At 53.3% G+C, this 16,405-nt stretch overlaps 1 protein-coding gene, 1 non-coding gene and 1 pseudogene across 7 annotated transcripts; 2 read left to right on the top strand and 1 right to left on the bottom strand.

Annotated features, from left to right (window-relative positions):
- Positions 1-252: 252 nt before the first annotated feature.
- Positions 253-9,333, top strand: RTN2 (reticulon 2). Of its 6 annotated transcripts, none has more exons than XR_014804778.1 (11): positions 253-462; positions 2,449-2,493; positions 2,621-3,091; positions 3,197-3,454; positions 6,233-6,440; positions 6,736-6,874; positions 7,012-7,081; positions 7,208-7,254; positions 7,779-7,903; positions 8,490-8,548; positions 8,833-9,331. XR_014804778.1 is itself a non-coding variant. In XM_084958050.1 (11 exons), exons 5-11 carry the CDS (start codon positions 4,134-4,136, stop codon positions 8,912-8,914), a joined length of 618 nt encoding a protein of 205 aa, XP_084814176.1. In that variant the 5' UTR covers positions 253-462; positions 2,449-2,493; positions 2,621-3,091; positions 3,197-3,473; positions 3,940-4,133; the 3' UTR covers positions 8,915-9,331.
- Positions 9,334-11,804: 2,471 nt separating this feature from the next.
- On the bottom strand, positions 11,805-12,915 carry LOC110261356 (actin, cytoplasmic 2-like; annotated as a pseudogene).
- A 1,956-nt stretch (positions 12,916-14,871) lies between these two features.
- Positions 14,872-14,958, top strand: TRNASTOP-UCA (transfer RNA opal suppressor (anticodon UCA)). The gene has a single exon. It is a non-coding gene; the product is annotated as a tRNA-Sec (tRNA).
- Positions 14,959-16,405: the final 1,447 nt, after the last annotated feature.

The following is a 16,405-nucleotide window of genomic DNA, read 5'->3' as shown; positions in this document are numbered from 1 at the left end:
ACGGCCCCGCCCTCTTCTGTCTAGACCCCGCCCTTCAGACCGCCTTCCATGCCTGCTCGGACTGTAGCCTACCGTCCTAGCTCCGCCCCTCTTTTAGGAAGGACACACCCACCTCTAGCCTCCCGGTGTTTCCCCGCCCCTCTTGCCCTCCCTCAAGTTCCGCCCCTCCTCCTGTTCTCTGGCCCCGCCCCCGGCCCCAGAGCTGCAGTGCCCCCCCCCCAGCGGCCCCGCCCGCCCCCGCGGAGCGGAGCTGAGGGCGGCGGCAGCGGCGGCGGCGGCGGCTGCTGGAGCGGCCCGGGAGGAGGAGGCGGCGAGGATGGCGGCGGCGGCGGCGTCCTGGGCGCGGCGGAGATGAGCGCCCGCGGCCCCAGGCCCAGGGCGGCGTGGCCGGAGTGGGCGGGGGTCCCGATGCAGGCCCGGGGAGGGCCATGGGGCAGGTCCTGCCGGTCTTCGCCCACTGCAGTGAGTAGAGGGAGGCTCAGGCCTGGTGTGGGGCCCAGAGGCCCGGGTGGGCTCCTCTCCGGTTTCCCTTCCGACACTGACCACAGGAGAGCTGAGATGGGAGAAGAGGTGAAGGAGACAAAGGAAGCTCTCCCCTCCCCCCGTGTTTTAGCGGCGATGGGGGCGACTTGACCCGGAGAACCTGAGTGATTCGGGGCAGAGGTGGGGGGCACTGAGATAGCCAGCGGGGGGCGCACTGGGTGCTGAGATGTGCCACGGGGCTCCGCCCGGGGATGAGGAAGATCTCTAGGAGCTGTCCCCTCGCCGTGGTGCTGGCCGTAGCCAGCGGCGAAGAGATTTGAAAGGAGGGGTAGAGCCAGAATGGAGAAGAGGGGTCTGACTCCCCCTATCCCATCACCCATCTTTGCATCCCACCTCCATTTTCTGCCCAGACTCCAAGGAAGCCCCGACCTTGCCCAAATTGTCTAATGCCCAAATTCTGGGGAAACAGCCATCCCTGAGTTGGGGCTGGGACTCCTAGGTCCTTAGCAGGTTTTACCACTGATTAATAGTAACCCTGGAGGAGACCCACTCCACTCCAGGCCTCTGATTCCTGGCCTCCTATCCCCAGCTGAGCAAAAGAGGTGGGGGCAGGGCAGGGGGAGGCATCTGATTGCAATTTCCAAGCAGTATTGACACCTCCTGCAGGCAAAGCCCCAAGTTATCTCTGAGGGGCTGGATTCCACAACTGAAAATGCCTTGTCTGAGCCTCATGATCTCTGAGCCCAGGGCTCTTAACAGCTCTTGTCTAACGTTGTCTGTCTCACACCCCTGTGGTTCTGACAGCTGGAGATTTCAACACCGGCCAAGCCCCTTACATGTCTTGGGAGTCCAGGTGCCAAAATTCTGAGAAGTTGTTATTTTAACATTGTAGAGTAGCATCCTAACATTGTAAGATCTTGTATTTACCTGGGCTTAGAAAGGAAGGCCCTACATTATCCCCCCACCCCACCCCCTGGCCTTAATTCCCTGCCCTCGTCTCCCATCCCTCTCCCCTTCAGTCGCTCCTCCAGTCACATCTGCACGCTTCTCTGTTTCTGTTTCTCAAGTATGAAAAGCATATTGCTTGTCTAAGGGCCTTGGCCCTGGCTTTTCCCTCTGCCTGAAAGACTCTTCCCGAGATATCCTCATGGCTTCCTTGCATCATTCAGGTTTCTGCTCAGATGTCATTAGAGAAGTCTTTCTCACCACCCTGTCTGAAATAGCATCCCCTTTGCTTTCTCTCCCCTTACCTTGACTTTTATCCACACACTTGAGACCCAACACCCTAGTGTAATTGTGTATTGTCTGTGTCCCCTATAGAGGGTAGGCTCTTTGAGGGTAGGGATTTAATCTGTTGTATTCACCATTGTATCCTCAGCATCTAAAACAGTGCCAGGCATGTATCAGGTGCTCAATTAATGGTTGTTGAAAGACTTCATGAATGGAAGCCTCCTCAAATCCTTAACATGATGCTTCTGAGATCAAGATCCCTGGATTTGAATTTTTAAAATTGAGCTTCTTTGTTTCCCTTTGGCCTCGCAAAACATGCGCCAAACAGCAGTGACCCAAGCCGCCTGCAACGATGTGAGACCCTTCACCCGCTGTGCCACAAGGCAACTCCTTTCTGAAACTGAGCTAGAGTTTCCTTGTGCCATAGCGGGTTAAGGATTTGGCATTGTCACTGCAGCACCTCAGGTCGCTGCTGTGGCACGGGTTTGATACCTAGCCCGGGAATTTCCATGTGCCCTGAGTGCGGCCAAAAAATTAAAAATTAAAAAAAAAACTGAGTTTCTGCTTGCAGAGATACTAAGGTTTTATGGTCTGTATGCAGAATATCCTAAAGGTCTTGTGGTTAAAATGATCAGATTCCTTAGTTCAGACAAGTTTCCAGGGCTGGCACACTGCTTCTGTAATTTGGGCCATCTAAACTTCTAAGAGTCTTCGATTTTTTTTTCCGTCTTGCAGAAGAAGCTCCATCTACAGCTTCCTCTACTCCTGACTCCACAGAAGGTAAGTTGAGAGGGAGGATGTGAGAGTGGAACTTGAAGGGGGCTCTCAGCTGAGTAAGGGGGTTAAGGAGGGTGAGGCAAGGTCTTGCTTGGTCAGAGGAGTTGATGGCCTCCTTTGCTCATGGCAGGAGGCAACGACGACTCCGATTTTCGAGAGCTGCACACAGCCCGGGAGTTCTCAGAGGACGACGAGGAAGAGACCACATCGCAGGACTGGGGTACTCCCCGGGAGCTGACCTTCTCCTACATTGCCTTCGACGGTGTGGTGGGCTCTGGGGCCCGCAGGGATTCAGCTGCCCGCCGCCCACGACCGCAGGGTCGCTCCGTCTCAGAGCCGCGAGACCCACCCCCTCAGCCTAGCCTGGGCGACAGCTTGGAAAGCATCCCCAGCCTGAGCCAATCCCCAGAGCCCGGGCGCCGTGGTGACCCGGATTCTGCCCCTACGGTCGAGCGCCCCCTGGAGGACCTAGGGCTCCACCTGGACCAGTTGGGCTGGGCGGCTCGGGGAGTAGGGTCCGGGGAGGACTCTGCCACCAGTAGCTCTACCCCGCTGGAAGATGAGGAGCCGGACGGATCAGAGGCTGGAGAGGCTAGGAAAGGTGAGATGTCCACGGTGCTGGGACCGAAGCCATAAGGGGTGGGTGGTCTCTACTTAGGGCACCTCTAAGGTGAAAGCTTACAGCCTTCTCTCTCTACCGCACCAGAGTTGGACCTCCAACTTGGACTTGCTCAGTCCTCGCTGCCTGAAGTCTTGAATCTGCAGCCCAGCCTTGGCTCTGGGGACCCCCAGGCGCGTACCCCATCCCCACCTCAGTCCCGGGATTCGAACTCTAGTCCGGTTGAGCCCTTGCCGGACGAGAAGGAGGAAGAGCCTTGGGGGCAGCAGGAGCGGGAGCCAATCACGGGGCAGTGCCTCGATAGCATGGACCAATCAGAATTCATTTTGGAACCACACCTTCTAGGTAAACTGTGTGAGGGAAGGTGCTTGCTTGGACTACAATCAGGGTGGAGGATTGAATGGAATTTAAAAGGACCCACCTCTCAGAGGAACAGAGCGTGGAGTAGGGAGGAAGTATTGCTATTGGCAAGACGTTATAAACTTCACCCTTTAAAAAAAATATATATTCCCGTTACCTAAGGTTGCCATTGGTTCCTTTTGTATAGTTGCCCCTCCTACTTCAGAAGTTAGTCCTCCTTGGAGCATGGGGATTGGCTGATTGCTAAAAAAAATAATTCCCTCTGTTAGAGTGCTCCCTCTAGAGGCTGATTTTGGACAGGACAAATCCCCGAAAAAATAAGGCTCTCTTCTGGATGTGGCCACGGGGCTTGTAAAGGTAAATTCCGGGCCTTTTAAAAACTCTCTGCTTCCCTGACCACATACATTGCCCAGTTGTAACTAGATCCCGCCCTGCCTTAAAGCATGCTCAGCCTCCACGGTTCCTAGGAGTTGGTTGTAGATGTCCCTGCTTTTGGCTGTTTACAAAGAGAGCCACCCCGTTTTGGTATCGCTCCCACCTCTGCGGAGGGCCATTGGCTGGGTACGAATGGGCCCCGCCCCCTTACTCCCTCCCTCCGGTTCCGCTGAAGTGGGCAAAATCCCTGAGAAGAAGCGGTGTCCGTAGCCTCTCGCTCTGAGCCGAGATGGGGAGTAAAGGTGGGCTTTCGGGACAGGCTGGGTCGCGGGGCTGGGGGACCGCGTAAAGGCTTCCAGATTCACCCCTTTGGCCCTCAGATCTGGGGGATGTGTCCTTTTGGTCCCAGATTCCCTGGAGCTGCAGACTGGGGCTGAAGGGCTGCGGGGGTGTCTAGGGACGGTGTGGATGGAGTGTGGGGTCCCCTCTGTCTCCAGCTGAAGCTTTGGGGCCCAAGAGCAGGGAGGGCCCCTCCCCCAGCCTCAGGCCCAGGCGGCGCTGTCACTCAGGAGCTGGACAGGCCAGCACAGCTGCGGGTGAGGCTCCCTCCCCCCAGCGTGCCTAAACTTAGCCCCCGCCTCAGGCGACCCGACCCCTCCCCCACTCGGGGGGAGCCTGCAGAAGAAGGTTGGGCGGGAGGTCTACCCTAGCTGGATGTTGTGGGCAGGATGTGTTTAGGGAGGATACAGAAGTGACGGGGAGTCAGGCTCTGAAGGGGACTGGTTGGGATGGGTCAGTTTGATTGCAGTTAAAAGTGGGAGAATGGAGACTGTCTGGAGGTAGATGGAAATGCCCTGGGCTCTCAGTTCAGGGAGTTCCCTGGTGGCTGTATGGTTAAGGATCAGGCATAGTCACTGCTGTGGCTCGGGTTGTGGGTTCTGTCCCTGGCTCTGGAGTCTCCCTAGGCCATGGGCATGGCCAAAAAAGAAAAGTTTAGGTGTGTGAGATGAACCGCGGGGGTCCAGAGGTCACTGATCAGGGCTTAGGAAATGGGTTTAACGTCAGAAAGGGAGCAGACATTTGAGTGAGGGCCTAGGAAGGTATTATTAATATATTTAGGAAATATGTTGGTAGGGGTATTGAGGAGGTATCATGTTACACTTGTCAGGGTGCAGAAAAATAAAAAGAACAATAAAACCCATTGCCAGGCAGAATGCCGTGGAAAGATTCCTTTCACGTTGCTCATGGAAATAAGGATTGTTAGAGTCTTGCTAGTAAGCAATCGGATGATATTTATGGCATTTGAAAATACATAATTAGCCCACCCAGTGATTCCACCCCTGGGATTCTATCTCAGAAATAGAACCTCTTGGAGGTAAGAATATCTGTAGGAGGCTAGTGCTTGCAGTACTGTCAGGGAAGAAGATGGGGGGAGGAAACAAAGCGAATAACCCAGCAATAGATGCATGGTTGAATAAAATGAATGATGGCATAGCCCCACGACAGAACATCTATCGCAGAGACCTTAAAAAGAAGAGCTGTTCTTAACTTAAGAGCTATTCCAGGGAATTCCCGTTGTAGCGCATAAGAAATAAATCCGAATATTATACACGGGGGTGCGGGTTCCATCCCTGGCTGCACTTAGTGGATTAAGGATCTAGCATTGCTTTGAGCTGTGGTGTAGGTCACAGACACAGCTTGGATCCCATATTGCTGTGGCTGGGGTGTAGGCCGGCAGCTGTAGCTCTGATTTGACCCCTAGCCTGAGGGTTGGGCCCTAAGAAGCAAAAAAAAAAAAAAAAAAAAAAAGCTATTCTAGGAGTTCCCCTGTGGCTTAGTGGGTTAAGGACCCAACATTGTTTCTGTGAGGATGTGGGTTCAATCCTGGCCTCTTCAGTGGTTAAGGATCCAGTATTGCCATGCGGCGTGGGTTGAAGATGTGGCTCGGATCCCATGTTGCCGTGTTTGTGGTGTAGACTGCAGCGGCAGCTCCGATTTGACCCCCAAACCTGGGAACTTCCACATGCCACAGATGCGGCCATAATAAAAGGAAAAAGAGCCATTCCAGTTGACTAGGAGGGCATCCTAGGAGGAAAAATTAGGGTGAGATATGTATGATGCAGAAGAGTGAGTTTCATCCCGAACTGTGCCCACACATAATCCATGGGCAGGTGTAAGCTTGCAGGGTCTTGCTAGACACTTAACCTGGGTTTTCCAGGAGGCAAGCATGGAATAAAAGAAGACAGTTCGAAATCGGGAAGCTGAGTTAAGGCTCCAACAGGTGTGCCAAGAGGTCCTGGTTCAGCTCTGAGACAGGACATAGAAGGTCAAGAGGTCAGCCGAGCCAGCTCCAAACCCCAGCCTGACCGCTGCCCCCTCCCTCCACAGTGGCGGACCTGCTGTACTGGAAGGACACCAAGACGTCAGGAGTGGTCTTCACGGGCCTCATGGTCTCCCTGCTCAGCCTCCTGCATTTTAGCATCGTGTCTGTGGCCGCCCACGTGGCCCTGTTGCTGCTCTGTGGCACCATCTCTCTCAGGGTTTATCGAAAAGTGCTGCATGCCGTGCACCGTGGGGACGGCTCCAACCCCTTCCAGTGAGAACCCCCAGCCCAGCCCCAGACCCCAGCACTGACCCTAAGTCAGGACCATGACCGTGACTTCTCACCCTGGCTCCTCCTATTCCTGACGCCAGCCTGACCCAGACACTAAACCAGACTCTGAGCCTGGCCTTCCAGTCCCAACCTGCGGCCCTACCCTCTGACCCTTAATCCTTGATCCTCTCTCCTGACCTCCTCCCAGACTCTCTTGTCTGGCCCTTAATCCAGCCAAGCCCCTGGGCCTGGGCCCCTGCCACCCACTGGGACACGGCACACACCTTTGTTCTCTCAGGGCCTACCTGGATGTGGACCTGACCCTGACTCGGGAGCAGACAGAACGCCTGTCCCAGCAGATTGCCTCCCGTGTGGTCGTGGCGGCCACGCAGCTGCGGCATTTCCTCCTGGTCGAAGACCTTGTGGACTCCCTCAAGGTGCCCCGAAGCCCCCCGCCCTCCTGGCTCCCAACTTCCACCTCCCTGCCCCTGGGGGGGAGGAGGGCCATGGCTGGGTACGTTCCCAGCCTGGGTAGCACCCTTGAGGCTCTGCCGACCTTGACCCTCTCCCTCAGCTGGCCCTTCTCTTCTACATCTTGACTTTCGTGGGTGCCGTCTTCAATGGTTTGACTCTTCTCATTCTGGGTGAGCTGGGAAGGCTGTGGGGGTGGGGTGGGGAGGTGGGTCGCTGGGGTTTGGTGGGGGGACAGAGCTCTGCATGGACCCATTCATCTCCCGGGAGAACCCTGACCCCCATCTCTGTTCCCGCAGGAGTGATCGGTTTATTCACAGTCCCTCTGCTGTACCGGCAGCACCAGGTGAGTGCGACAGGCACTCAGGTGGCGCTAGTCCCGCCAAACACGGGTGATCTGACTGCCCCCGGCCCCGCCCCCCTGCCAGGGTCCATGACAAATGTCCCAGCCAGAGACAGGAGGACCAGCTGGTGCTCCCACCCCGCCACAGCCAGGGTCTGACTGACACATGCCCTGGCGGGGCACAGGTGGTCTACCCACTGCCCCTCCTCCCTGCAGCTAGAGTCTTTAATGTGTCGCCACAGCCAGAGACAGCCATTTCGATTGGTGTCCCATGACAGCCAGGATCTGAGTGACACACCCCAGCCCAAAGCAGGTGGCTGAACCGATGCTCCTCCCCAGCCACGATCCAAGGTCTGACTTGACATGTCCTAGCTACAGACAGGCAGCCTGACTGGTGTCTTCTGTCCCTGACACTCAGGCTAGCCTGCAGTCAGTGGGCAGATGAATGCCTTCTCCTCATACCCTGATAGCCCCTGTTGCCCCTCATACTACCCCCAGAGACTGACAAACACATATTCCATTTGCAGACAGACAGACAGACTGATGTCATCTATCCCTACACATAGTCTGGGTTTGACTGACACCCTTCCCAGCCAATCAGGATGCCCTGACTCCCTGAAACTGCGAGGGACTGACATCTCAGTTAAATCAGGTGGGATGTCTGCTACCCAGATCACTGACAGAACCAGGGCCAACTGACATGTATTCTATTCAGAGATGGGCAGATGGACTGACATTCCATTTTTGACATTCTCTAGCACAGCTGAGAGCCAAATGCTGCCCGTCCCTGCCAGGGAGATAGTCCTTACTAACTCCTTCAGGTGCTGGAATCAGCAAGACTCACAAAATCAAGTAATAGTGTGAATCAAACTAGTATTTAAACCAATCCACTCAGCGACTCGACAACCAACACTCATGCCCTCTACTCTCCCACTGCCCCTAAACACACCCACACATACACGCACACACAACCCACTCAAAATTAGCAACAGTGCCCAGGACACAAACTCGCTAGCAAATTCTCGTGCCATCACTTCCCACACAGAGCGTGGTCCCATCTGACTTGACACTTCAACTTGAACTTCTGACTTCCAAGCGTACCTTATTAGGTCTCAAGGTGGCAGAGTGGGCCACTCCCCCCAGCTCCTGATGTGGGGATTGGGGAGGAAGCAGCTTCCTTAATGAATTAGGGAGAACCCCCTCCATTCTCTCCCTTCACCCTTTCTTGGTCTCCCCAGGCCCAGATTGACCAGTATGTGGGATTGGTGACCAATCAGTTGAGCCACATCAAAGCTAAGTAAGGGCATGTGGTGGAGAAGGATGGGTGGGGAATGGGGAAACTTGAGAACGCTTTCCCCAGGCGCCCCTACCTCCCACCCCACCCCATATTGCCTGACCCTAAATCTCCTAAGGCAGATTATCTCCTTCAAGAAACGTCAGTGTCAGTTCCATCGGAGACCAGTAGGTGGAGGGCAGGGGCTGGCTTGGGTACTCTGTTCCTCCATCCTGTTTTGCGCTTAGTCCTCTGATACTTCTCCGGTCTCTTGCCACACCCCTTGACTCCACCTGTTTCTCCTCCAGGATCCGAGCTAAGATCCCAGGGACCGGAGCCCTTGCCTCGGCAGCAGCCGCAGTCTCCGGATCCAAAGCCAAAGCCGAATGAAAAGGGTGTCTCTGCCTGCGGGACGCCTGCCCCCACCCCCTTTAGCCCTCTGCCCCCCTCCGTGTCCCTTCTATCCCCACCCTCTCCCCGCCTCAGCCCGAGCCGTTTCCCGGTGGGTGCCAGGATCCCTCACACCAGGGAGTTTGCGCAACTTGCCTGAGCGGCCAGGACTACATTTCCCAAGAGGCTCTGCTCTAGGAGTCCAGGAAAGGCGAGGCATCTTGGCCGCGGGGCCTACTGGGGCTTGTAGTTGCCTAGATAGGGCGCCCGCCCCGCACTTCTGTGACCTCGCCGCTGGAGGCGCAGTGAGGGGTTGGTGTCTCCTGGGCACCACTAGCCCTGACGCTGGGGCTTTGCATGGGGCCCAGGGGAGGCCTGAGCTTGGATTTACACTGTAATAAAGACTTCTGTGGAAAACCCAAGGCTTCCTGTGCTTCCAGCCCCCTCTGGCTTTCACCTTCCTGCACTGAAAAGCACCTGAGGGATACTCGAGGAACTCTCTACATCTCTGCGGAAGAAGAAACTTCCCCTCTGCCATGAGACATGGCCGACCCCAGGGCTAGCCAAGCCTTGACAGCCTCTTACCCTTCCTGAGTGCCAGGCAGACATCACGAGTCGATCCCCACGCTCTGCCTGCTGTGCAGCCATCTCACCTGAGTCCCAGACCCATGTATCCAGCTGCCTTCTAGACCACTGCTCTGGCAAACATATCCAAACGCTTCCCTGGTCCCACCTGATTTCCAACTCAGGGACGTCCCCTCTTGCCCACGTTGTCACGTGGCCAGGGACCTGGGTATGGCCCTCCTTGGACTCCTACTCCCTCACCCCCCACATCTAATCTGTCAGGAAGCCATGTCCCTTCTCTCTCTCTAACTTTTCCCGTCACTCACTTCTCTCCGTTCCACCTGCCTTGGGAATAAGCACAGGGCTTCAGATTCCAAAACTAAATGGGGAGAAGGAGGCAGGAGACTGGTGTCTAAAGCCCTGCAGACCTGGATCTGGATCAGCTTCGCTACTTTTTGGCTGCATGACCTTGAGCAAGGGACCTCACCTCTTGAAGCCTCATGGAAAGTTGTTGACATAAGCTACTTACATGTAAAGCCCTTGTCACAGGGCCTCAGCGCTGAATAAACATCCAGTAAACAGAAGTGGCTCTTGTCAGCTGTGATATTGCCCAAACCTCAGTCCTTTCCTCATGACCTCGATGATCTTTATATCACCTGTTCTGCTATTTACCTAATTTTTTCCTTTAAATTTTTTTATTAAAAAAAAAAAAAAAAAAAAAGGAGTTCCTGTTGTGGCTCAGTGGTAACAAACCCAACTAATATCCACGAGGTTGCAGGTTCCATCCTTGGCCTTGCTCAGTGGGTTAAAGATCCAGCTTTGCCGTGAGCTGTGATGTAGGTCGCCAGACGCAGCTCAGATCTGGCCTTGCTGTGGTTGTGGTGTAGGCCGGCGGCTGCAGCTCTGACTTGACCCCCTAGCCTGGGAACTCCCATATGCTGCAGGTGTGGCCCTAAAAAAAAAAAAAAAGTCCTTCCAAATAAATATATAGCAACATTTCCTAAAGAGTCTTTTTTTTTTTTTTTTTTTTGCGGGAGTGGGGAGGGGGGCCCTGTGCCTGTGGCATGAGGAAGTTCCTTGACCAGGGCTCAAACGTGCACCACAATGACCCAAGGCACTGCAGTGACAATGCCAGATCCTTAACCCAGTACACCACAAAAGATCTCCTCCTAAGATTCTTTTATTCACACTCTCCATAGGACAGTGTCCATTTGTCCATATCAAAGGATAGAGAAAGAGGGACTGGCTGAGATTTGGGTCCACGAAGGGCAGGGCTTCCCCCCCGGGACACAGGAAACAGGTTGGAGATGGAAATGGCCTTTATTGTGTAACTCCCGGTTGCCTGGCACCATGCTGGGCTTTTAATTTAATTTTATTTTATTTTATTTATCTTTACTGCCGTACTTTTAATTGCTCACAATGATGAGTTGCTGGGGCCTAATGTTCTCAAATGACAGTAAAAAAGCAAAATTTGTTGTCCCTTCTCAAAGAATTGAGAGTTGTGTACAAAAGCCTTCCATAAATTAAAAAGATGAGTACATTCACAGGTATGAATGCCTTTTCCAGTTCAAGGCAAGTAGAAACCCACGGTGTTCTGGTGGGAAAACTTTGGGTAAGAGAGGAAAGCAGGTCCCATTGGACCTTCCCAACCCTGTCGGACCCAACAAGACAGAAATGACAACCAGTTCAAACTCTTGCCAGCTTCTAGAGAAATCCTGAAATAGGCAGCTTTTACATATTAATACCCTGCACAGATCAAGAGACTCGTGGTCTACCAGATTCTCATCCCATCAACAGACTTCTCTTCAGTAACCACCTTCTCACCTCAGCCGTGAAACGGCAGAGCTGCATGTAATTGGGGATTTAGATCAAAGATATGCACAGGGGAGTTCCCGTCGTGGGGAATCCCATAGGAACCATGAGGTTGCGGGTTCGATCCCTGGCCTTGCTCAGTGGGTTGTGGTGTAGGTCGCAGACTTGCCTCGGTTCTGGTGTTGCTGTGGCTGTGGTGTAGGCTGGCAGCTGTAACTCCTATTTCAACCCCTGGCATGGGAACCTCCATATGCAACCAGTGTGGCCCTAACCAGCAAAAATAAAGAAAAAAATTTTTAATTTTAATTAAAAAAAAGATATGCACAGGGTATTAAACATATACCAAGGGAAGAATTAACTTGAATACAAGGTCAAAATCAGCCACAATCCAGTGCTGATATCAGATACAAACATCAGGGACAAAATTTCCTTTCACAGGCTTATCCCAGTCTCAGGAGGTGAGGAAGAGGTGAATTCACTCGCAGCAAATGCTACGGATCTGCTTTTGGTCGGTTTAGAAGCATTTTTGGTGGACAACGGGGGGGGGGGGGGGTGGCCAGCTAGTCATTCTTCTGCTTGCTGATCCACATCAGCTGGAAGGTGGACAGTGAGGCCAGGATGGAGCCCCTTCCACACTGAGTCCTCCCGCTCCAGAGGAAGTCATGATCTTGACCTTCATCGTGCTGAGGGCCGGAGCCCTGATCTCCCTCTGCATCCTGTCGGCGATGCCGGGGTATATGGAGGTCCCCCCGGACAGCATCACCACGTTAGCACACAGGTCCTTCTGGATGGCGACGTCCTCTAGGCAATGCCGTTGAAGGTCGTCTCGTGCTTGCTACCCAACTCCAGACCCGGGAAGGCGGGACACCGGAAGCGCGCCTGGCGGCGGCAGCGGCAGGTAGCTGGGTGGGTTGATCACGTGACCAGCGGGCAGCTCGCAGCTCTTCTCCAGGGAAGAGGAGGACGCCGCGGTGGCCATCTCCTGCTCGACGTCCAGGGTGACACGGCAGAGCTTCTCCCCGACGTCACGCGCCTCTTCCAGCTCCGCCGTAGTGGTGAAGCTGTCGCCACGCTCCGCTGAGGATCTTCATGAGGTAGTCAGTCGGTCAGGTCCGGGCCAGACAGGCCCAGACGCAGGGTGGCGTGGGGGAAGGCGTACCCCTGTTAGATGGGCACCGTGTGGGTGACCCGGTCCCCGGCGGCAGGAAGCGTACAGGGAGAGCACAACCTGGATGGCCACGGACGTGGCCGGGGTGTTGAAAGGTCTGGAGTGAGACCTGAGTCATCTTCTCACTGCTGGCCTTGGGTTCAGGTGGGCCTCCGTCAGTAGCCCGGGTGCCCCTCCAGGGCCACGTGCAGCTCTTTCTTTGTAGGTGTGGTGCTGATCTTCTCCAAGTTGTCCCAGTCGGTGATGACACCGAGGTCGATCCGGGTACATGAGGATCAGGATAACGTGCTTTTTGCTCTGGGCCTCATCGCCCCTGTAACTCTCCTTCTACCCCATACCCACCGTGATGCCCCGGTGCAGCGGCGCCGATGCTGAAGGCAACACAGCCTTGGGGGGCGTCATCCCTAGCAAAGCCAGCTTTGCACATGCCAGAGCCGTTGTCGAGGATGAGCCAAGCGATTTCTTATTTCGCTGCGGTGCATGCCAGGCTTTTACATCCATCTGCTCTTTGTGACCTCTTAGTTGCATTAGTCTTGTTTTCCGGAGGAGGAAACGGAGACTCAGAGAAGGATAGTGATCATATTTCTTGCATTCATCCTTCAAACTTTTTTTTTGTCTTTTCCAGGGCCGCTCTCGAGGCATGTGATTCCCAGACTAGGGGTCCAGTTGGAGCCCGTAACTGCCGGCCACAGCCACAGCCACACAGGATCCGAGCCGTGTCTGCGACCTACACCACAGCTCACGGCAATGTGGGATCCTTAACCCACTGAGCAAGGCCAGGGGTCGAACCTGCAACCTCATGGTTCCTAGTCAGATTCATTAACCACTGTGCCACAACAGGAACTCCATCCTTCCAACATTTAGTGCTCAAGCACTCTTTAGGTATCAGGGTCACAGAGGTGAACTAAAAGTTTGTGGTTTCACGGAGCTGATATTCTAGCGGGAGCAGCCATACAGTAAGCACATCGACCTAGAATATGGCAGGCGGTGATCAGGGTGATGGAGAAAAGTCTGTCCTCGGAAGAGGATAGAGTGACAGGTCTTGCTAGTTTAACTTGGTGGTCAGGGAAGGCCTCGTTAAGTGGTGATATTTAAGCAGAGGCCAAAGTGATGGGAGGCAGTGAGTCATGTGAACATGTGGAGGAAGGGAGATTCAGGCTTCAGGCAGCGGGATCAACAAAAGCAAAGGCCCTCAGAAGGGAGCATGCCCAGTGGGTACAGCAAGAGATCTGTGTGCCAGAAGCCACGTATATGAGGAGAGAGGAGGAGGAGATGGGTCAGAGGAGTGAAAGAGCCTGGATCATTGGGATTATAAGGCCGTGTTAAGAAGTTTGATTGTACTCTGAGATAGGAGCCATGGGAAGACTTCATGTTGGAAAATGATATTTTTTGGAAGGATCACTGACTAGGGTTTTAAAAGGATCACTTTTTTTTTGTTTTGTTTTAGAGCCACACCTGCTGTATATGTAGGTTCCCAGGCTAGGGGTCGAATCTGAGCTGTAGCTGCCGGCCTACACCACGGCTGGCCACAGCTACACCACATCCTCTGTGACCTACGCCTGCCACTGGATCCTTAACCCGATGAGCGAGGCCAGGGATCGAACCGGCGTCCTCATGGATACTAGTCAGGTTCTTAACTCGCTGAGCCACAGCAGGAACTCAAAGGATCACCTTTTTTTTTTTTTTTTTTTTTTAATAATGGTTATGATGGCGCAGGTTCGATTCCCCCAAATGGATGGGCTATGTGAACTGGGGTACGATATTATTCATTTCTATGTTTCGATTTCCTCGGCCATAAAATGCGGATGCAAAACCCGAGGATCTCCAGGGTCTAAGCTCGTTGGGAACAGAAATTCTGTCATCCTCACCCCCTAGGACTGTCTGGGACTCATTGCCGCTCACTAAATAACACGTTTGAATATGGGGCTCAGTAGGTCTCTGAAGTTCCATAATAGAACAGCAGATGTCGCACCGGCCCTATACTCGCCAGTCCCGAGCGTCTGGGAACGGGCTAAATTACACTCTAGCACGAACCTGCTCCCTCGAATCCGGATTTTTCAGGGAAAGGGCTTCTGAATGACGAATTGTGAGTCTTTTCTCTTAAAAAATGGACTTCTCTCTTGGAAAAACGGGCTTCTGGTCCTTTAAGCGCTAGAGGTAAGGGAGCTAGGTCCTCGACGCCGTTTCCCAGAATGCGCGGCGTTATGCAAATGAGACGGTTTCAAAAGCGGCAATGATTCGACCATATAGGCAAGGGCAACATTTTGGAAGAATACTTGCCTAATGCATAGCTGGGGAGACTTTATAGATACTGAAGTCAACAGTATCACACCGTCCCAAATCCCGTAACCATAGCTATAAAGTGATAGGAATTTGTGGCTTTGATATACCTGTGCTGGGAAACTGGTCTCTTGCCCGGATGATCCTCAGTGGTCTGGGGTGCAGGCTTCAAACCTGTAGCTGTCTAGCGACAGAGTGGTTCAATTCCACCTTTCGGGCGGAACAAAGCAAGGGTAGTTTTTCTTTCTTTCTCCCAAGCAAACATTGGAATTGTGGGTTGGCCTCGGAGCCCCGCCTGAAGATGTCGCTGTAGTCCTCTGCTTCGCAGTTTACCTTTCGCCACGTGTGTCACTTCCTATAATTGCATTTTTTTTTTTTCTTCCTGGGGATCTCAAAGAACTCCAAAAGATGAAGACACGCTTGTCTATCCTTTCGGTTCTAGGCTATTGACAGTTTAAGAATTATCTTGGGTTCCTCCCCTTCGCTTGCTCACATAGTCATTTACTCAATTCTGTATTGAATCACGCCTGCACTTGTTAATCAAATATGTCTTCATTTGATCATTTATTCGTTCACTCATTCAACAAATATCTGCTGAGTGGTTGCTCAAAGCCCAGCCCTGCACCGAGCAATGCTCGGAACACAGTGATGCCAACAAACTGACCCTGACCTCGTGGTGCTCCCAGGCTAGTGGAGGAGACAAACTTTAAACAGTCATTCATTATACATTTAATTAACCACGACAAAATTGAAAACTACTGCAAGGGCAGGTACAGAACATATGAGGACATCTTATAAGGAGACCTGACTTCAGGTAGGGTGTCAGGGTAACTTCTAAGCATACCAAAGGAGGGTGCGAGTGGATTAGCCAGTAGATGAGGGGAATATGCCAGGTTGCGAATCAAGGTGGCCCCAAGAAGTGCAATGAGGATGGCGATGACAGCACTTTGCTCTGCTCAGCGCTGGCAGGGTTGAAGCTAACGTGCTGCCCTCAGCCCATTCTGCAGCTGAGGCAACAGAGGTTCAGAAAGAGGAAGTCTCGTCCAAGGTCACCCAGCTTTGGGAGGCCGCCAGCCCCAGGGCTCTCAGACCTCTGGCATCTGCTGCTGTGACCCTGTGCTGTGCCAGGGTCTCAGCACCACTGCCCTGTGCTCTCTTCCCCAAGCCAGCTACTCCCAAGTCCCCGTCTGTTCTGCCTCCTAAAAGTCTTTCGGATCCTTCTGCTTCTCTATCCCACCGCCCTGGCCCTGGTCCAGGCTCCCCCTCGCACCTCAGTGTCCTCATGCTAGCCTCCTCCCGGTCTTCTGCCTTAGCCTCGCCCCTTTCTCTCCCAGCAGCCCTCAACCTGGCATCTTTTATTTCATTTTATTGTATTGTATTGTATTTATTTTTTAATGAAAGTGCAGTTGATTTACAATGTGCCAGTTTCTGCTATACAGCAAAGTGATTCAGTCATACACACACACACACACACACACACACACACACACACATTCCCTTTCTTATATTATCGTCCATCATGGTCTAGATATAATTCCCTGTTATACAGTGGGACCTCATTGCTTATACATTCTTTTTTTTTTAATTTTTAAAAATATATTGATGGGAGTTCCCATCGTCGCACAGCGGAAATGAATCCAATTAGGAACCATGAGGTTGCAGGTTTG

This window comes from Sus scrofa, chromosome 6, assembly GCF_054392235.1.
Source record: "Sus scrofa isolate SSC_HxYL_T2T_F1_AM1 chromosome 6, Sscrofa_HxYL_maternal_Yorkshire_Landrace_v2.0, whole genome shotgun sequence".
Classification (NCBI taxonomy): domain Eukaryota; kingdom Metazoa; phylum Chordata; class Mammalia; order Artiodactyla; family Suidae; genus Sus; species Sus scrofa.
Note: the sequence above shows the minus strand (reverse complement) of the source record. Positions and strands in the feature narration are given on the sequence as shown.